Source organism: Delphinapterus leucas, chromosome 1 (assembly GCF_059928025.1).
Source record: "Delphinapterus leucas isolate spDelLeu-1000000601 "Yukka" chromosome 1, BTC_Dleu_Yukka2, whole genome shotgun sequence".
NCBI classification, from domain to species: Eukaryota; Metazoa; Chordata; class Mammalia; order Artiodactyla; family Monodontidae; genus Delphinapterus; species Delphinapterus leucas.
The window spans coordinates 81,679,685-81,700,935 of record NC_143129.1 but is presented as its reverse complement, the minus strand read 5'-3'; the positions used below and the strand labels follow the sequence as shown (position 1 = coordinate 81,700,935).

At 47.7% G+C, this 21,251-nt stretch overlaps 1 protein-coding gene and 1 long non-coding RNA gene across 11 annotated transcripts in view; one reads left to right on the top strand and one right to left on the bottom strand.

Moving 5' to 3' along the window:
* PI4KB (phosphatidylinositol 4-kinase beta) overlaps nucleotides 1-18,093 on the bottom strand; it is a 28,673-nt gene extending 10,580 nt beyond the window's left edge. The window contains exons 1-7 of one of the 10 annotated variants that reach the window (XM_089915626.1): nucleotides 17,980-18,092; nucleotides 15,733-15,984; nucleotides 13,933-14,018; nucleotides 9,694-10,630; nucleotides 5,093-5,137; nucleotides 2,443-2,670; nucleotides 844-1,071 (exon numbers count right to left, since the gene is read on the bottom strand). In XM_089915626.1, coding sequence (XP_089771752.1) covers nucleotides 844-1,071; nucleotides 2,443-2,670; nucleotides 5,093-5,137; nucleotides 9,694-10,630; nucleotides 13,933-13,952 — 1,458 coding nt within the window. In that variant the 5' untranslated portion in view covers nucleotides 13,953-14,018; nucleotides 15,733-15,984; nucleotides 17,980-18,092. The other 9 variants (XM_022564146.3, XM_089915676.1, XM_022564149.3 and 6 more) reach the window with 9 other exon arrangements.
* On the top strand, nucleotides 6,874-20,231 carry LOC149750635 (uncharacterized). The gene is made up of 2 exons (XR_016393977.1): nucleotides 6,874-8,893; nucleotides 8,979-20,231. It is a non-coding gene; the product is annotated as an uncharacterized LOC149750635 (long non-coding RNA).
* Nucleotides 20,232-21,251: the final 1,020 nt, after the last annotated feature.

Sequence of the window (21,251 nt, the reverse complement as noted above, 5' to 3'; positions counted from 1 at the left end):
TACAACCCCAGAACAAAATCCAAGTTTCTTTCCACAGCTTACAGGATCCTTCTTACAATCTGGCCCATGACGGCCTCTCCAGCCTCATTCTTCACCACCTCCTCATCTCACGACCACACATCACAGTCACACAAAATTTCTTTCTATTCTTAAAATGGGCCAAGCTCTCTCATGTCTTCCAGTCTTTGCACTTGCTGTCTCCTCTGCCTGGAATACTCTGTACAGCTAATTCCTACCTACCTTCAGGCCTCAGCTGAGATATTATTTCCTCCAAGAAATCTTTCAGGGCGTGTCCAATCCCAAGTCTGGAATAAGTGCTACCTCCACCCTCAGGTGCTCCCATGATACCCCATCCTCTCCAGCACAACCTGGATCACACCACACTACATCTACCTGCTGACTGGCCTTGTTCTCTCTCCTATTAGGTCATAAGCCCCTTGCAGGCAGGGGCCAAGCCTTGTTTACTAGCATACAGCACTCAGGGCTGGCACAAAGGCCCTCCATAAACATTCCTTGAATTAATGAATGTATGACTGATTCTTCTCTGCGTTCCTAAGACAACTTTATATCGCAGGTGTTCAATATATATTTTGATTAAATTTTTCACACTCCCCTGGGCTTAGAAGTTCCTTCTTACAGTAAGCCTAAATTCTTCTTGCAGGAAAACGAGCTCCACCTGAATCTGTTCCAGACCAGAGCTGTTCAGAGCTGTCCCCTCTCACACCTGTCACTACCTATGGCACTCATTTGGGTACTTGCTTCAGCCTGCCTCAGGGTGTGTTGTGTTGTCTCAAATACATTGAAAGTTCCAGAATAGGTGCTGTGCCCTTGGAGCTCCCTCACCTCCACCTGCAGCTCGCCTATGTCATCCACCGACCAGGCCTCATCATCGTTGTCATAGTTGGGCACAGTGCTGAAGCTGCCTGCCCGCTGCTCATGGGTGATGCCGCATTCGGGCAGGTTCTCTACAGACCGGGTGCTACGAATTCGGTTCTCCGGGATCCGGGCGGGGACGTTGGTGGTGTCGAAGTTTTCACATTCGAGGACTTCCACATAGATCAGGTAGGGAGCCTGCGGGTAAGTGAGAACAGTATTTGCAGCTTACCTCCACCACTGTTCCCCCCAAACCTCAACTCTGCTAACACGGTTCTTCCTGCTGCCCACTCCTGCTCCAACCTGAGTCCATCAGTCCCCTGACACCGGGAATGCCATATTTAGGGCAGGAACTTATCCTATGGGTGCTGCTACTTTGTGAGCTCCAATTCTTGGTGTCTTTCAGTTCTCTCCTTAATTAAAAACATACCTGAGGTGTTTCCCTCTTCAGCCATGGCTGAAATATTATAAAATACTAGTTTTTTCCCCTGAAGTGCTTCTTAAATGTTGGTTTGCATGAGAACCACCTGGGGTGCATGTTGAAAACTGACTTACTTGGGGCCCAACCCAAATCTAGTAACTCAGTCTGGGGCTGGAGCCCAGGAATCTGCATTTTTAAAAAGGCATCCACCTTCCCCAGGTGGTTCTACTACAAGAGGTGTCCTCCAAACTGATCAGGACACAGTCTCGTAAAGCAGTGGTCCACACACTATTCTGCTTATGTACTTCCTAAAAGTATTTTGAAAAATCATGTATCCCCTCAGTTTTAAGTTGACAGCTAAAATTTTTCATGGGAAGTTAGTTGCCAAAGTATATACTTTCTGGTGTCATGCAAATATTGATATTTTAAAATAAAACTGTTACATCACTGTCTTAAAAAAAAAAAAGAATTTGGCTGAGAGAGTACACAGGTCTGTAAAATGTTTCAGCTGAGCTTCAAAATGTATAGAAGAAGCACCCGGGCAAAACCATTCCAAACCATCAATTACCACCCATTCAGAGAGGCCTGAATGCCTCTGTGGGCTTGTCCTAAAAACAGACAAAAAGACTGGGAAAAAGTTGGGCACCGTTCCAAGCAGGATTCTAATCTTCAATACGTCTTCTGGGGAAAAAATCTGAACCATTAGTGCTCATTTCAACCAACAGACTAATTTAGCTAATTCTCTCCTTCTCCCTGCCCACTGTGATCAGAAAAGGTCTTAGAAACAAAGATTTCTCTACTCTCATTGTTGCTGTACCTGGAAAGCCTAAGTGTTATAGAAGGGCTGGAGAAGAGCTACCAAAAGGACTGTGAGGAGGGGAGGAGAGCAGCTCTCTCCTGAGACATGGCAAGAGGCAAGCTGAAAAGATCAGGCCTCTTTGATCCAGAAAAACAAAGCCCAAGAAGGGGGACAGGAGGGCCCTCGGAATCACAACGGTACTCAGATGAAGTCAAGGCTGACACGTGCACGTGGGCTACGGAGGGAGTCTAGGATGCTGGTGGGGCACCCCTGGGCACATACACACACCGTGGACAACGACAGGAGTAGAGTCAGATGAGGGGTATGGTTTGGGCCAGAGCCCACCTACCTTGTCCTTAGAGTTGAGGACAACAGCCTGGGTGTGGGGCACGCGGACCACGTGGTGGTCAAAGGCAGCAGTGGGCAGCCAGACTCGGGCAGGGAGCTTATGGTTGAGCAGGGAGAGCTCTGAGATCAGCCGCTGTGTTTTCTGTTCCTTGGTGGGGAGCGTGGCCAGCCGCTTGCCAATCGCCATCAGGGACTTGATGAATTCTCGCTCGGGAGCCAGTCTGACGGGCTACAGGGGGTTGGGGTGAAGTAAAAGATGGTGAAGAAACCATAGAAAAAATGGCCCAGTCACTCCTGGCCATGTAGGGCAGGAGTCTCAGTGTCTCTAGAACTCCAGGGAAGGAGCTACCTTTAGGCCCTTGTAGGAGATCCCACCCACCCCTGTCAACCTGAATTGGGAACAGGTGGAAAAGCCAGCACAGTCCTTCTCCACAGGCTATTTCTTGAGGGTAAGGGGGGGATGTGTGAATCCAGGTCACCAGGTGCACCCCTCTTCTCTTGGACCTGAGTTTCTGAGCAACTGTCCCAAGGCTTCAAGATGGGTGGGGGGATGACATCCAGAGAGGTCAGCCAGGGACCCAGAGAGAAATGCTGCTTACACCTGAAGTGCTTCACCCATCTCCAGAATGAGGCTGTCCCCCTCCCCACCTGGATGCTTGGGCTGGGTCTCCGCCAGGGCCCACAAGGCTAAGGAGGGGAACGGCGAGTCAGTATTTCCCCTTTCAAAGGATGACTCAATCCATAAGTGACTTTTGATGCTTTCAACGGCATCCCCCTGTCCACCCCACAATCTCTCACAAAGGGTCAATGCACATGCAGGGGATGAGGGAAGGATGAGCTGACTTTGCACTAATGAGGGAATGATCAATGGGGAAAGAAAAAGCAGACGGTGGGAGGTACGGGTGGGCAGGTGGGTGGAGAAAACAATAGCTCCTTTCAGCCCCTGATGATGGCCCTGAAGACCTGTCTTTTTCAGTGAATCCTCCTTGGATCCTCTTCCCCTACCTCTCAGGGACTAGGCTCCCCATATTAGCTCCCTCCTGTGAAACTGGCTGCTCACGTTGGACACTTCATTGTCAGAAAGGGCAAAGTCAGTCTGGGGAGTAAGGTGGGGATGGGGAAAAAGATGGACTCAGCTAGACGGGAAGAAGGGCTCTTTTCCCACCCTAAGTCCTTCTACCGTAAGGGGCATTTTATCAGGATAGCCACCCCGTTCCATCTCTCCTCACCTAGATAAGAACAGTTATCTCTTCCTCTTATAGGAACAGTAGTATTTCACTCACCAGGCTTCTCTCCCTCTCTGTGTGTCTTGCTTAGTTTCCTGAGTGAGAATTTCTACCCTCACTCCCTCACACTACAAAAAAGAACTTCTTTTGAAAGCTGGGCAGTACCATGCCCACCTCTGCATGTGCACAGAGCCAGTGTTCAAAGGGACAGCTCATCTCTCAGCCTCCACCCCACAGGGGGCTGGCTCAGGTCCCCATACAATAATGAAAAACAGGGTGTCTGAATCAGTCAGGAATGCTTTGGGAGGCAGGGTTGAACAGAGATAAAGACAGGAAGACAATAGAACTAGACCTCTGTGGTCCCTGGAAATATCCCAGGGGCTTAATAGAGAAAGAGAAAGAAAGGAAAAGGAAATTTGGAGACTCACTCCTTCGTTCATCCTTATCTCCTAATCCATCCACTCAGGTGGCAAATGGTCATGGTCCCAAGGATCCTCCACCCCAAACAATTCATAGTTATCTCAGATTAGAAACAACAGAATTCCTTCCCATCCTCAATTCAGCATTTGTGTCAGGGGCCCCTAAGTCACATCAGCAAGTTGGAAATATGACCCCAGGCCTTGAGAGGGAGGCACTGCCACAATTATGACTGAAAGGGGATCAGCACAGAACAAATTGATTGGGTAGACAAATCAAAAATAAAGTGTAAAAAAATCATCCAAACTCCCAGAGGGTCCAGCATTTCCTCTCACGTCTCTGCCCAGCAACAAGGTCCGAGACCCTGTGGGACCAGAGGGTCAGGGGTTAGTTCAGAGGGAACAAGAAAGGAGAATGAGGATTAAGGAACATCGTGGGCAGTGAGCTGGGAAAGGGAAGAACTCAGACCTGGAAGAAATGTGGTTGAAGTTGAAAAGAAAACTGGCTGTGGGGAGGCAAAACTTTCCTTCAGGCCAAATCCTGTTTGCTTTTCGGGTCAGCTCACCCAGCACAGGGCCTAGCATTTGGAAGACACTGAATAAGTATTTGATGGTCTGATGGCACAAGCCATGGGGAAAGGGTTCTGGGTGGGAGAAACAGGATCCTCAGGGTTTCCTGCCAAGCAGTTTTTGGCTCCAATCCAGGGATAAATTCTACCTCTCTCCCAGCTGTTTGCTCTAGAGACCCAGGAGCTGGGGGCTGAGTTGCACTGCATCCCAGCTGTCTCTGGGAGAAGGATCAGCTGAGCCCCACTCAGCCTGGGCTCAGAGCACTGGCAATAAACAGCAGGGGGCTCCTCCAGGCCTGGGAGGGAGGAGCTGATGTCCCAGGAAGAAAAGGCACCTTTTAACTCCAGCCTTGGCCTGGGGACTCAGAAGACCTGGGGACGGAGAGGAAATGCGGCCATGGGGGGAGCCTGCCACCCAGTCCCAGCCTGGCCCCACTTACGGAACTGAATGAAATATCAATACTCTCGGTGCTGGAGGAGAGCTCCTGGGAAAGGGCCGGAGGGCAAGGGGAGAAGGAGGGGGCGGGGAGGGAAGGGAGAGAGACAAAGGCAAAGAATTTAGCTCCAACTTGGATCATAACTGCTTCTCTTGTGTAGCTCTCTACCTTTCCGCTTTAATGAAAGAAAGTCAACCCACAAATGCCACTTGCCCAGAATCTTGACACTTGTGGAAGATGCTGGAAAGCTAGTGCAAACCTTGAGGTCAGAAGGGGTGAAGAGACACTGTCCTCTGCTTTTCACTTTCTTCCCTTCTATTCTTGCCTGCACAAGTCTTCCTTCTGGGACAAATCCTAAAGCTGGATCCCTCAGGGAGGTTAACCGCGTTGCCAAGCTTCCCTGCTTTCTCTTCATCCACTCACATGCTCTCAACCAACCCCTTCTCCATGGAGACCACCATCGAGAGACTGAATTTAACAAGCTTCATGGCCCCCACGCTGGAAACCCCATGTTCCTCCAGCTTCTTGGAAACGTCAAGGAGGAAGCAGAAGAGCTAAACTTTCAGTGCCAGGTACATCTCCTCTCTAATCAGCCTCATTGTCACCCTGGGAAACCTAATCCCAACCTTCAATCATGTGACAAGGGATACCATGGACCCATGAGCAGGAAACTTCTGGGCTAGATGCTGCTGGGAGTTAAGGATGAATAACTTTCTTACCTACCAAACTTCTGTAGGCTTCCTATCAGGGTATTTCACATGATACTCAATAAATTACAATTTTTTTGACATAAGTTGGGGAGCCAGGTACCAGCTGAATCCATCTGAGAAAGCTGAGTAGCTGAGCAGCAGCAGCTGTCCTAGTCCCAGCCCAGGGGATTTAGCTAAAACCTCACCACATTCCTATGTCTTACTGGTGTCTGTAAGCAAAACAGGGGAAAGGGCTGGTACTGAAGCTCATTCAGCGGCTCTGCTGCAGCTCGTGCACAGGCCCATCCTGCGTTGTCCACGAAGGTCTCCCAGAGCAGGAAGAAGGGGCAATACGTGTACACAAATGTGCAGCCTGGACTTGAGAGACAAAGTCCCAGGAACTCCCAGGGCAGGAGGGCAGTGGTCACTGAGCTACTCTGCAATCCGCGTTTCAAGCAACTACTTAATTCAATTCCACGGTTTAAGTTCTATGCTAGCTGGAGGTCCTCTAGTCAGGTCTTTCTTTGAAGAACCTAGGGAGAGGGGCACTTTGAGGGAGAAGCCAAGCTGAACACTCTCCCAAGGCAACAACTGCTTTGGGCAGGGGTGGGAGGGAGAATTGAGGCGAGGATGCTAGAGGCTATGGTGACTTGTTCAATTTTTACTCATGAGCTGGGTGGGGAAGGAACAGCAGGCAGGATATTGGTTCCATGAGCCACGCTCCAGCTGACTCTCCTACAGACAGGACGGTCCTGACTCATTAACAGCCTTGGGGGAAGGGAGTTATATCATGACCTGCTCCTCTCTCCTACTCTGTAGGCTTGAGTCACTCAAACTGAGTCAGCTCCAAGGAGAAAAGCTTGAGGCCAAGAAGCTGACATCACACTCTATTAGGCTGAAAGGCCTGCTGGGGCTTACAGTGTGATACGCAGCATATTTCTCTGTACAAAGGTTATAGCCCTGAGAAGACAAAGCTGATCTACAAGTGTCATTATGTGGGGTGTGGGGCTAGCAGCTAAATTACTGCCCCCTGCACCCCCAACCCTATGCCAGAATATTTACCATTTGGTTACAACTGCAAAACTGCCTGAACAGAGTTCCCTGACTAGGCTGATAGAAACTGCTTTGAAGGAGTGGGCTTGGAAGGGTGGAGAATGGTGGGAGATGGAAGGAATCAGTGCTAGAGCCCTCTGAATGTAGGGGAGAGTGTAAAGGATTCCTCATTAAAAGAAAACAACCTTCTGTGAGATCTGGGCAGAGAACTCTGTAGGGATACCCCAGGCAGGAAGAGACTTGTATGAGCACCTGGGCCTTTTCTTTGAGGCCTCTCTTCACCCTCCTGAGCTTCCCTACTGGTGGCAGGAAGGTAGGATTAAACTCCGAACCCACAGGAAAGCAAGAGATGGGGAGCGGTGTGTCTCTCCTTCTGGAGTCTCTGCTCAGACCTGAGATAATTATGTTTTGTTTTAGGAAGCTGTATACTTCCTCCTCATATGCAGGAATCAACATTTCAAGAGACTCACAAGCTCCACCAAGAAACTGTTAGAACTAATTCAGTAAAGTTTCAGGATACAAAATCAAGAGCCACAAAGTAAACAATTTCCTAGTTAATGCGATCTCCAAACTCCCTTGTAAGTTCCTGGAGTGAAGGACAGCATTTTATCCTACATCCTCCACTGCCTCTAGTGCAGGGCTCCACACAGTATACAAGCTCAAGAGCTATATGCTGAGTGAGTAAATGTTGCATGATGGGGAGAAGGAGTATTAGAAAGAAAGAAAGAAAAACAATTCCCTTGGTATTTGGGAGACAAAGGCCTTGAAAGATGTATCCTCAAAATGCCAAAGGGGTTTGGAGAGACCTCTGTGCTGAAGACTCCAATGCTTAGACCCCTGGTGACTCTCACTCTCACATTTCCTGAGGAGACACAGTGGATTCAGGTGTCTCTTTCTGCCAGCATCAGATAACATGGGAGTGCCTGGGGACATGGTATCTCCTTCCTTTCCTGGATCTATTGACCCAAGATAAAGGAGCCAGGTTGGGAAGAATGGCAGCTGGAGAAGCCAACCTAGAGGATTTAAGCACTCACAGAATAACTGTGTCTCAGCATCACCCCAAATCTCATCCTAGGCAGGAGTTAGATGCAAGGAAGAGGGACTGAGGACCAACACAGAGTAAGAAAAGCCAGAGGCCTCAGTTTTTCTGGTCCTAAGATGAGAACTACAAAATGCCTGCATAGAAAAGCCAAGAGGCACCAAGGGATTCACTTGCAGCTGCTCCCACTCATACTGATAGAGGCTCCCTCTAATGCCCCAAGAGGAGGAGCTCCCAAACACTTCACGACCTTAGTCCCACCGGCTCTGGATGATTCTTCTTGCTGTGCAACAGCCTCCCTTCATGACCCTGGGCTGCCCTGCCAAGCTCAACCAGAAATGAAAATGGTCTATTCTGGTTCTGAGAACACTTGGGCTCTGCCTGTGCATGGATGTGGAAACCTTCATGGCTAAGGCCTAGGCTGTTCTTCCCCATATGGACTCTGACAGCTGAGGCCTGGTCTGATATGCACTGGTTGAGAGACCTGGGGCAAATCATCTAACTGCTCTAAGCTGTTTCCTCAATGGTAAAATAATACCTGTCTCTTAGGGTTGTTGTGAGGATTAAATGTAAAGTATTTGACATGATGCTTGGTACGTAGTAAGTGCTCAATAAATGTTAGTTCCTTTAGCTTCACTATTATTCTCATAATAAAATACCGAATTTCCACAGAGACCAGGCTCTGTAGTCTCCCCTGCTCTTGCCTTTTCCCTTCCCTAGTCACTCTGACCTCTCTCTAGTTGAAAGAAGTCCCATTGTATCAAAAATGTGGGTGGGTTATGTGCCCCACAGAGGCAGATGCCAGCACAACTATATGCATTTTCCAACAACGCAAATTCCTCATTCTTTTCTCCCTTCTTTTCTAGGCTAGGCTGGCAGCCAGGATGGGAGCGTGGCTGGTGGTGAGTCGGGGGTGGGGTGGGGACTGGGGCACCATTGTCTGGCTGGGACATCAGGTCACTGATACTACTGGTTGTCCACCGGGCAACTTCCCCTGCTATCTGTCCAGATATGGAATGAAAGGTGGGTATAACCTACTGATGTGCTTATCTCATCCCTGCTCTATATCCTAAATGGGATACCCTGACTGCTGCTTTCTCTTCTTTAGGTTTCAGGTCCTTGACTAGACGCTGGGTATGCCCGAGATTTACTCTATTACCAGGACTGCTTCCCTCTTCCTTTTGTGCTTCTCCCAAATGATATGGGAAAAAGACAAGCAAGACATCCTTTCCCCCAAGGAAAGGCGGGTGGGAGGGCATTCTGCAGATGCCTCAATGATAGGGAATGAACCTCACCCTTCTGTGAACAAACAGCAGGATCTTCAGGGAGTGGGGGAGAGGGATTATGAGGAGGAGTGGCTAGGAGAATGAAGCTGAGGTTCTACTTAACATCTCCCCTCCCGCAGCACACACAAAATTCACACACAGGGTCCCTTCTCCTCCCCCATGGTTGCTGCTCTGAGAGGTCCTGGTAGATATCCCAGGTTTCAAGTCAGGCTGGGGAGGGTCTCTGCCACAGTTCTCAGTAAGAGAATGGAAGTGCAGTTTAGTAAAAACACATTGGACAGAGTCAGGAGTGTCAGCCTTGCTGTTAGCTATATGACCTGAGGAAAGTCACTTTATCTCTCTGGGTCTCCAAGTTCTTCCTTTGTAAAATGAGGCAGCTGGAATACATGAATTCTAAGGTCTTTTTCCATTCTAACATTCCATGCTTTTATCAGTGAAATGAAACAGAGGGACGGAGAGAAAAGGACAGAGGAACCCTATGTCAGACATCCTGGCTCCATGCCACCTTGCTTACCCCGTCCCTCCCGGGGATTTTACCTCATCCTCATTCTCCACTTTAGGATTGCTGGCTGTTCGTTTCAGGTTGCTGCTGAGACTTATGCTGGCGGTGGCATCTGACTTAGAGCGCTGGTGAGTCCTTTTAGAGGGAGACAGCCCTGTGTCAGGGGCTGGGCTCAAGGAGGGCAGCTCCCTCTTTCGGTGAGCTGGCTTCAGCTCATCTGAGAGGATTAGCTTCCGGAGCTTGGTCCCGCGGGAGTGTCGTTGAGTGGAAATGTGCATGTCTGAAGAGTAGGCCCCCAGCAACAGGGCACACTGGAGAGAAAAGTTAATGCTCTGGCGGCAACGGTGGACGATGTAGGGCTTGATGGCATCACCCACGTCCTCATCCATGTGAATGTACATGTTAAGCAACTGGGGCAAATAGAAGTCCACGTCCTCATTACGAAAGCAGAAGAGCCGGTTGCCGATGTACGCTTGCACTCCAGGCTCCTTGGAGTTATACAGGTATGAAATGGCCATGGAGATGTCAAATAGTTTCGACTCAAACAGCCTCAGCAGCCAAGACTGTTTGGCTGAGTTGTTCTGCCGCCGCCTTCTTGCTCCCTTGGCTGTGCCCGAGGCCACTGTGGCCCCCATCTCATCTTCCTCCTCCCTTATCTGAGAGGGTGGATCGTCCAGGCAACGGATCTCACTGTCCACACCATCCCCATTGACCAACTCCAGTGGGGTGCCTCTGCTAGAGATGGCCACGCCTCCATGCAAAAGCTTGACTTTCTCCAGCACCTCCTGGCAGGCCTTCTGGGCCACCTCAGGGTCAATCACTGATAGTTCCCCGACCCCCTCCGTGATGACACTTAGCAAGGAGCCCCCATTGTTCCCTGATGGGCCAGGAGTGGGCTCAGAAGTTGGCTTCAGCGGGGCAGGCTCCACTACCGTGTCCCCCATGGCCACAGCCAGACTTCGAGCTTCCAGGCTACGGAAGGAAGGAGGGAGGGAGAAAGGAACAGAAAGGGAGACACGTACACACACTGGTTAGTGGTGCCATCCTCAGGTCTTCCCTTCACCATGAAACCCTCCCTGGCACCTCCTCTCTTTATGTCTTCCTGGACTCATTCAAAATCTGATGAAAAGTCCTCTCCTCCCAGGAAGATTTCCCTGACTACCTCCCTCCACTTCTGATTGCTACATTACTCTTCATTCCTTCTGCACTTAGTTACTCAGCTTAGCTTTTATTCTTAACTTGTATTTGCAGAATGCTGCTTTATATGTGTTTTGTTCATATAGGTTTACAAATTCTTCAGGTAGACTGGGAAGCAATTCTGGTTTTAATTCCCTTGTCCCCAACTCTTCAAATGCTTTTCTATCTCCATATCTCCCTTTAAATGCCTGCCAATAACCTTTTCCTTTTCCTCTTTGAACTGTATTTTCTTACTCATATAACACTCCATACACTGGTCCTGAACATCTCACCTTTATTTAGTGTTAAAATCTTCATGTACTTTTCTAGTTACAGATAATTTCTTACCTTCCCTTTTAGACTCAAAGTTCCCAAGAAATACCATACCAGGCTTCACTGAGAAGAAAAAGCTCTAAAACAACCATCATCCCTGCTGAAGTGTGCCATTTCTCTGTTCATCTGACTTCATGACATCATTCTCCCTTTCTCAAGTGCTGTGGCAGCTGAAGGATAGTGGAAAAACTCCTGAACTTGGAGTCAAATAGGCTGAGGCTCAAAATCCTGGCTCTGCCATTATGAGATGTGTAAACTTACACAAACCACATTGTCTTCTAAGTTTCAGTTTCCTCAACTGCAAAATGGAAAAAACATATCTACTTCTTATTGTTGCTGTGTAGAATAAATAACTTTATGTGTGTAAAGGGATCTAACACAGTCCCTGGTGCACAGTAGTACTTAACAAATGCTAGTTGAATCCTAATCACCTAAAAGGTTAGTAAACAATGCGTGTGCACACACACATGTTGTTTATAAGCAAGTGAATTGCAGTTAATACTCGTTACTTGAAACTCTTCCAAAACAATTATCCCAACACTACTTTCCCCATTCTCATACACACACCCCAAGAACTGAAGGGGCTGTGAGAAGGCAAAAAGATATCAGGCTGGGACTCATGTGTCTAGAATGTCCAAAGAACAGGGAGGGGCAGGAATCACATAACCAAGAATCCCTCTCTGGAGGGACTCTCAGAAGGAAAGTCAGCGAGAGAACACTGTTGATAAAAGCCATTGCCGTTCTAGAATGATTCTTCAGAGCCTCACCAAATCCAAATCAGGAGAATCAGTGCAGAAGAGGAGGAAACTTCAAAGCAAGGGCTGGGAGAGGCACACTGTTAATGTCAGATCAACCCAGCTCCGGAGTCTGGCTGTAGTCAGCAATGGACTCAGAGGCCTTTTCACAAAAATACAAATAGAGTGAATCTAAGACACACTCAAGAGCATGAGCAAGAGAAAGGCAGAAGCAACTGTGGAGCTGGAATGCAGGTAATTTCCAACTGATAGTGACATCAGCTTTGACACTAGTGAACCTGGTTGCACATACTTTGGGTAAGTGGAAGAAGGCTCAAGATACAGATTCTCTAGTCACTCTGCAAAGCCCGGGTTTCCACTGCCACTCTTCCAGTGCCTCTTCTTGCACCGCTGAAATGTTAAGACTCAAGGTTACCTTCATTTGCCCAACATTATATAGTACAGCTCCCTGACTCCCAGCAGTCAACCACTAAAGTTTTGCAGGAAGACAGATGGGGAACTCAAGTTCTCAGAAAGCATCAAAAGTGGCTACTTTGGTTTATCTTTCTCCTAACTCTGTCAAGCAAGAAGTTCATCCCCAAATGTAATTTCTCTGGTGCAGTTTTGAGCTTGGGATCAGCAAAAAGGTGGCAACTCTTTCCCTATGCTCTCTCCCAAATTAGGCAGTGCCCTCTGAGCAGTAGAACCAGCATGGCTGCCTGTGCGGATCTGTCTCTACTCGCAACTATGGGTTGCACAGGAATAATAAGAAGGAAGCTTTAGTCATTCCCTGCCGCACCTTTGTAGGACACTCTGCACCAGAGGGTCACTCAAATTCAACTGGGACCACTACCTTTTAGGTCTGCTTAGAAACTCACACAACAGCCTCAATCACTTTATACAACCAACTCTTTTTTCTCAATCTCTCTATGCTTGGCACATTTTTCTCTTTTCCTCTACTCCAGAGACTTCCAAGTCACCAAAAGCTCCTAAAAATCCACTTTTCAAAAGTTGCAAGGGAAATGAAGTTCAGACATTCTCCACAAACAGCATCTCAGACTTCACTAGGAAACACAGAAGATTTGGAAATGGTCACAACTGGGATTATTACTGGCACCAGGAAGGAAGGAAAGGAGACCATCATTTCTTTTATTCCAGGGCTCAGTTAGAAATCCCACATCACAGTATTCAGGGGACTTCCCGCTGAATAGAACAGGTCCCCAATTTGGCAGCCTCTACTATCCAGGGAACAGACAATGTCAAGAGAAGGAGGAAAACCAAACTCCTCTCGGGTATAGGCAGCTCTGCCACTAGAAACTACCAAACTGGAGCTAGGCCTCCCTCCTGGCCTTTCTGAGCCTCAGGAACTGCCTGCATCTGAAGCAAGTCATGGGAAAAGGAGGAGTTGAAGGAAATTTAGCAATTTAGGCAATAAGAAATAAATGGATTCTCCCAAACCTAAATCCAGAGATGGTCCTCAACATCAATTCATTCATTTTCAAATGCAAAGAAAATACAGCTTTGATAAGTATTCTAAAGAGAGTGAAAGGACTAGAAAGTGAAAAAGGAAGAAACAGTTTCTGTATTCACCACCTTTCCCCTTATAAGTCAGAGAACAAGAAAAACACAAGAGAAGGAAATCCAGACCTCTAGGATCAAATGACTCCTATGGCTCTCAAGGACATTCAGACAACTGAGGCTCCACATTTCACACTGGGAGCCTAAACTGGCCTTCCAGGGAGACTGGAAGGGAACTGAAGAGGCCAACCCGCCCCAGACTAGCAGCTGGCTTCTAGGAAAGGGGTGTGTGTTGGGGGGTGTGGGGGGCATGCTGAAAACCGACTGGCTCCGCACGTTATGTCTGGGCAATGCAGGGAATCTTCAGCTGAGCATCAGAGGGTGGTTCAGGGCAAAGCAGAGAGCAGCAGCAGTGAAACAGGATAGAGAGGGTACATATGCATGTGTTCCGTGACTGAGCATTTAAGTAAGTGTCTGCGGAAGACTCCGGGGGGAGGGAATGCTATCACTTACCATGGCTTCCCGCCTCTCATCACCTCAAAAGACTGTAGGCAAACAACCCTCCACGGCCTCCGTTAAAGGACTTGGCGGATTGTTCTCTGGTAGGACAGGATATAAGGAGCCCCAAATCAATTTCCTCACTCAGTTAATCACCATTCCCTTCTTAAAATCTTTTTCCATGAACTAGATAAATACAATTGCTTCAGATCAATCCTCACATTTTTATATGTTTCTGTATTTTCACAGAATGACCCTTAAGAGATCATCTAATTTAGTACTCTGCCTCCAAGCGGATAGGTGAGCTCAATTTTCCACTTCCTTTTAAAAGAGCCCTTTGGAAAAAAAAAAAAAAAAGACCCCTTTGAGATGGATCATGTGAATTGGAAAAAAGAGCAGTGGAGCCAATATCTTCATCCTACAAGGTAGAGTTAAGAGAGGTTATTAAAAGTTAATGGAAAGAACAGAAGATTCAAATATGTTATTTAAAGTTACACAGGGGACTTCCCCGGTGGTGCAGTGGTTAAGAATCCGCCTGCCAATGCAGGGGCGCCGGTTCGAGCCCTGGTCCGGGAAGATCCCACATGCCGCGGAGCAACTATGCCTGTGCGCCACAACTACTGAGCCTGCACTCTAGAGCCCATGAACCACAACTACTTACTGAGCCTAAGTGCCACAACTACTGAAGCCCGCATGCCTAGAGCCCGTGCTCTGCAACAAGAGAAGCCACTGTGATGAGAAGCCTGCGCACCGCAAGAGTAGCCCCCACTCACTGCAACTAGAGAAAGCCTGAGCGCAGCAACGAAGACCCAACGCAGCCAAAAAAAAAAAAAAAAAGTTACACAGGCTTCCGGTAGAAATAAAAATGACAATATATAAGCAAGAGGTGTGAATCTTCTAAAGTGCAATCTTCTTTTGTAACAATTAATAAACCAAGAAACAAAGGCACAAGCATTTTCTCTAAGGCTATGGCAATAACTGTCAGAGAGAAACACTGAAATAATTAAGACATTAACTCTAGGAGTAGGGATGAAGGGAAAGGGAGTATTGATTTTCATCATAAACTCTTTAAGTACAATTGGATTTGTTCAAATGCATGTATGCCTTTAGTAGTAATTTTTTTTTTTTTTTTTTGCGGTATGCGGGCCTCTCACTGTTGTGGCCTCTCCCGTTGCGAATCACAGGCTCCGGATGCGCAGGCTCAGCGGCCATGACTCACGGGCCCAGCCGCTCCGCGGCATGTGGGATCCTCCCGGACCGGGGCACAAACCCGCGTCCCCTGCATCGGCAGGCGGACTCTCAACCACTGCGCCACCAGGGAAGCCCTTTAGTAGTAATTTTAAAAAGAAGTTGCTCTTCTAAAGAGACTCCTAATCATCCTAAGCTGCCTGTTCTGTGGCTGAGGATTTCCTCTTCACGTCTCAAGGTTTAACTCAAACCTTTCTTTAAGGAGGTCTGAGTTCATCTTTCCCCCTTAACCTTAACGGTAAACACAGAGATTAAGTACAACCTTCTCCCTGTAGAAACAAAGAGCCGAGCAGTCAAACAGGCTCAAGCCCTACCAGGAACCAGGTAAACACTTACCCAAGGCCCCAAGGCAGGGTGGCATCAGGGGAGAGGGCATTCTCAAGCTACCAACAGGAGGGCAGGGAGAGCAGTGGTCTCTGGGTAGTTAAGTCAATACTGAATCAGGCTGAGAATTCTGTTCAGGGCTATAGAGCTGGTATAAGCAGATTCCAGCCAGACAGCCCAAGCCAGCTCTGGGAGCCCCTGCTGTAACAGACAGATGGCAAAGAAAGCAACCTGTACACTCACCTCTCTCTGAATTGTTCCTTCCTGCTGCAAGCTCCAAATGCACTTGAACTAGGCCCTCTCTTGTCTCATGCCAGTTACTGAGAGGTCCCTCTCAAACTTCTTCCCCAAATCAAAGAATCTCAATTTGCTGCTTTAGATGGCATTCAACAAACATGTTCTTGTGCAGTGTGGACCCAGCGCTGAGAAGGAAGCAGGGAAACTAGGGGAAATATGACTTCTCTTTGGGGGTGCTTCCAAGGAGTGAAGCTGCTCCTAAACAGGGGAATTATGAGATTGGACACTGGCTAACGAGGAGGGAGACAAAGGGAGAAGTGGGATGAGGCAGCATGATGACTTTCAAACAGGCGTAGAGTAGGAAGATGAATGGAACTTCATATGCTCTCTTCGCTATCGCAGGCCAAGAGACATGGCATACAAGGAAGAAACTAGTTTCCTAAGGCCTAACGCACTCCAAGTTTTCTTTTCCAGCCAGTTTCTTCAAAGGACTTTCCCACATACTTTCTTCAAAGGACTTTTCCCACATACTTGTAGATGGAAACATACTTTCCATCTACAGAATCTGGAGTTATGGCTCAAGTACAAGAGGAACAGCAAAGGTGGTCAGCAACTTACAGCAGTGGGGGAAAAAAGCAAGGCAGATGAAAGAAGCTGGCCTGGAGCTTGTCTTTCAAACTGATTTACTCCCATGGTTGTAAGACTAGAAAGGCCCAACAGAGAGACCAGAATGAAAGAAAATTCTCAGAACAACTAAATCACTACTCATAAATACCCTGTGTCTGAGGAACCCAGAATGTTTTGTAAACAAATAATTAAGTCTAATTTTTTCCCCCAACCCACATCCTGCTATAAGCCTATTACTGCACTGATGCCTATACAGTGGACCATTTTCCCAAAAAAAGTCATCCTAAAGGTCAAGTGAGGAAGTCACATGCTGAACTCAGGAGTCCTGATTCTGAATATACAAGCTCTTTCCATTGTCTCATGTTCCTTTTCCCAGTTACCCCCTGACCAACCCCACTCCAGGCCTAAACTCTTAAGGAATCAACCAAAACCATTCTAGTGAAGCCAGAGACAGTAAACTGATTCCTCTTAGGAGTGGGAGGAGACTCTATTTTGTGATCCCTTTAAGACAAACCTAAAATTAAATAATCCAAAACAAAATTTCTCACAACCTCATTCAGTTTCCATGCAGGACTGTTCGTTCCTCCAACAAAGTGTAATCTGATAGGAACTTCTTTTAAACTTGCTCCATCCTTCAGAAACACCCTACTGTCCAGAGAAAAGCCTGAGACAGCTGAGGCTCCCCCTCCTCCCAACACATTTTCTTCTTAGCTCAAGGTTTAGCTGATCCAGAAATAAGTGGTATGTAAAGGTAAAGAGTATGACAGAGAACACGTAAAGACCATAGGGAAAACAGAACCAAGTGTCACAAGGATCAGCAAAACCCTTGAAACTCGAGGGAGGTGTCGAAGTTGGAAATCCTGAATGGGAAGGGGCACTGTCAGATCTCTCCTCTACAGAAACAAACCTCCAGAGGTTGGGGGAATTGAGGAAGGGTAGAGGGAAGTTAAAGAAAGTTACAGGAATCATAAAGCACTCCAGAGAAGAAGGGTAAGGCTTAAGGTCAAAGGAGAATGTAAGTAGTACTTTGGGAATGATGGGGAGAGCCTAGATCCCTTCAGGAGAAGGGAACAGACAATTCTTGGAAGCCAGGAGCTGGGTGGGTGGGTGTCAGTGGGGTAACGGAATCAGAAGCAGCAGAGGAAGAGAGGGCCACAATCTTCAGATCAGGGAAAAGGGAACCCAGTGCTGGGGTGGCATAGAGACATCGGAGGAAACGGACAAAATAGGAAAAGGGGTAAAGGCAGAGGCCATGGAAAGATTCGGGGCTGGAGCACAGACAACGAGGAAAGACAGCATGGATGGACATTATAAAAGGCGTCGTGATGTGGAAAGGGCTGACGACTTAAAATAATTCGGGACGGCGGCAACAGGGATAAGAGTGAGGGAGGGGGGAATCCCCGGGCAGAGGGCGGAGCTAAACAGAAGAGGAAGCCAAAAAGCAGAGGAGGACCCCAGGCTTGGGAAAAAAGGGTGGAGAAGGAACCCAGGGTGCAGCTGCCACCGGGAGGGCAGTTTTGTAGTCAAACCCAGGTGTGGGGGCGGGGGACGCTGTGCAGGACAGGGTGGGAGAGGGACCCCTTCACACACAGGGCAGCGGGCACTCACGGGGTAGGAGGAGCTCACCTCCGGGGGACCCCGGCGGAGGGGGTGCGGGCGGTCGGGGTCGGGCTGCCGACACCGCCGCCTCAGCAGCAGCGGCGGCTCCCGGGTTCCATTGGCCGCCTGCGCTTCCCTGACAGCGGCCGCGGCGGCTGCACCAGGCCCCGGCTGCCGGGGCTGCCCTCGGCGCCGCCTGAGGGGGCCTTCGCGCTGCCTCACTTTCGACCGGGCCTCACAACTTTCTCTTCCTCCCTCGCACAACCAAGACCAAAAAAAAAAAAAAAAATCCCCAGCAGATCTCGATTTTCTTCTGAGTTCAGGCCCTTCTTCGTGGGCTATGCTTTCTTGCTTCTCCGACGCTCAGGACCCTACTGATCCCATAGTAATGTAGGGAGTCGGGTGAGCTGCCTGGAACATGCCTGTTCAGAAATAGAGAAGGGGGCGGGGAAGAGATATTTGGCAGCTGGGGAGGGAGGAGAAGACGGAGGGAGGAGCTTACGGGTGGGAGGAGGGGCCAACCTTTGGGAGGCGGACCTAAGAGGCATTGTTTGCGAGGCTAAGGAAGCCGAAAGCGAAGTAAAATTTGCTGGATAAGGGGAAGGGGCTCCCGGGCTAGAGCAGAGAGCGGCAGTGTGGCAGGCGGGCGTGGGTGCCCTGTTAGAGGAGTGCAGACTTATCGCGTACTTCAGAAAGCACAGGAACATGCAAATTATATGTAAATGAGCCCGTTCGGCTTAGCAACCGAGTTACCGTAATTGCAATCAATGGCTTTCCCCCTCCGTTATTCCACACGACTTCCTTAAGTAAATCAGGTCAGGGGATGGACGCTGGGGATCCAGCTGGACAGCAGAAAGACAAAGGGCAGGCGGGGAAGATAGTCACCTTCACTATCCTTTTCCTACTCATCTTTAAGGACGATGCCAAGATTACGCCCCTTACCGCTTGGGGGGAATGGCGCGGTCCAAAAGCGTCAGTCTTTCGCCGTTAGCGGCGCGACTCGAGGTGGCGGTTCTGCCTCCGAGGTCACCACCTGCCTGGGCAGCCTTCGGCCTCCAGCCTCCGGACCTCGATCCAGCCAGGGAGGGGATGGACAGGACCAGGTCGGGAGAGGTGAGTGAAATGAAAAAAGCTTGGAGGGCATAATCACTCCTTCCAAACGAAACAAAACCGTATAAAACTAAACAAATAAAAAATACGCCCCGCAAATGGACTTCTGGTGTTGCTTTTGTGTATTTATCAGATAGCTTTATTGACTAGGAACCCTTTACGTCAGAACCTCTGTCCCAACCCTCATAGGGCCTTACTTAATATTCTACATTGGGGCTAGTTGTTTGAGCCCAGATCCTGGATGCCACCTTCCCTGCCACTTAAAGGCTGTTTGATTTGGAATGACTGATTTAACCTCTGTGAACTTCCGTTTCTGTGTCTGCAAAGTGGATCCAAGAATATTAACACTTTACAGGATTTTGTGAGGATTAAAAGAGAGTACAGGTTACTACTATACATAGTGCTATATTACTATTATTGGGACAATAATATAGGATAGATGACAAAAGGAAAGAGGGTCACTGCTTCAGTGTTTGGGAGGCAGAATAAAGATTAATAGCTTGACAATACCTATGTAAAACGTGCAGTATGTACAAAAGTATAACAAATGGGGTACCTGATTGCTGAAGGAACATATTGTTAATTAATACAGAAGGCCACTCTGCATATGATGAATGAATGAATGAGTGAAAGGTTTCTCAGAAATACTGTGAGCCAGCTCAAAGAAGAGTTGCTAGAAATGATCCAGCCAAAGAAAAAAGAGGAGAGAGCATCCTGAAGGGAATTTGCTCATATCATGGGAGGGCAAGTTGATAAGCTAGGTTAAATCAGGAGTACAGTAAGGAAAGATGAGCAGAGAAAGAGGCCAAGAGTGCCAAAGATAGTTTAAATTTGTCACCGCTCGTCTGGAGTGGGGAATCACCAGTCCATCTGTCAGGCCAAGCAGCTCTTGGCCAGCTCCCAGTCGGCTGTCTGGCAAGTATGGAGAGGTGATGACCCTGGTTTACCCTAGAGTTTAAAATGTCACACATCCATCCCCTCAAGGGATAGGGATCCCAAGGGCTGTAAGACGGCTTTTTGAAACATTGTAAAAAGAGATGTGACAAGCTTACTTTTTATAGTAGGAAGTTTTTTATTTTCCAGTAACATCTCTGTTCAAACTAAGTAGGAACTTTTTGTAGCTACAGCAGTTATAAGTCCTTTATTAACTGAGACCCACCCCCACCCCATATACACACACACACACAGTATTATTAGGTAGAAGATTTTGTTTCAAGTTTTCTGTGTTCATAGCTCTAAGGGCTCTTATGTGTAAATTTCTGTGCATCTCTTTATGACTTTGTCTTTCTGCCTTCTTTTGGAATTTTCTTTGTTTCCCTCTATTTCTGGGTCTCCAACCTCCTCTAGTCTGAGCTCCTCAAGGCAGGAAACGATTTATCTTTGTATCCTAGCTCTATCCTTAGTTTCTACCACAGGAAAAAATGTTTATGTTTGTTGATACAGCAACAGATTGAATGCAGAAGCAGATACGAGAATCGAGTCAAGCATTAGATTTCCAAAAATGCAGAACAGGGCCAATTGTCTGATTGTTTGTTGTCGTAGTTGTTCTGGGAAAATAGTTATCTTTCTTAAATGAATTAATAAAATATTTACAAACAAATGTTTTGACTGTTATTCCCCTCCCTTCCTGTTTGCTTTTCTTCTTTTCTCCTGTCTCCTTGTCAGATTATAAAACTGAATGCTATTGTTTCCCATATTTAATTTAAAAACATAACATTTATAATATTCTCTAAAATTCCTCACCACACAAACTATTTTTTAGATTCTCTTTCGATAGAAAAAAACACCACTTACCTCTATCTTAGGTCCCAGGGAGCTGCTACAGGTATAGATGGTTGTACATGGATGACCCATGTACATGGTGACTCTATAGGAACCCCATACTGTCCTGTATGCACGTGAAGCCTCTTACTTTGGTGCGAAAGCATGTACGCATGTGGCACCTTGGGGTGTGAGGGCAGGAAAGTACCAACAGCGTCAAGTAATGTCATTTATTTATTTAAATGTCATCAAACTGGGGAAAGAAGTTGGCTTCTTCATCAAAAGTTGGTAAAACTAGAGGACCCAGGTCATAATACAGCTCCAGTTATATTTTAAACACCCCTATGGTTAAAGAAATTATAAAGAGTAATTTTTCTCCCGAACCATAGATATTATGGGCTTTTCTTCAGAGAAAAGAAAAAGAAGCT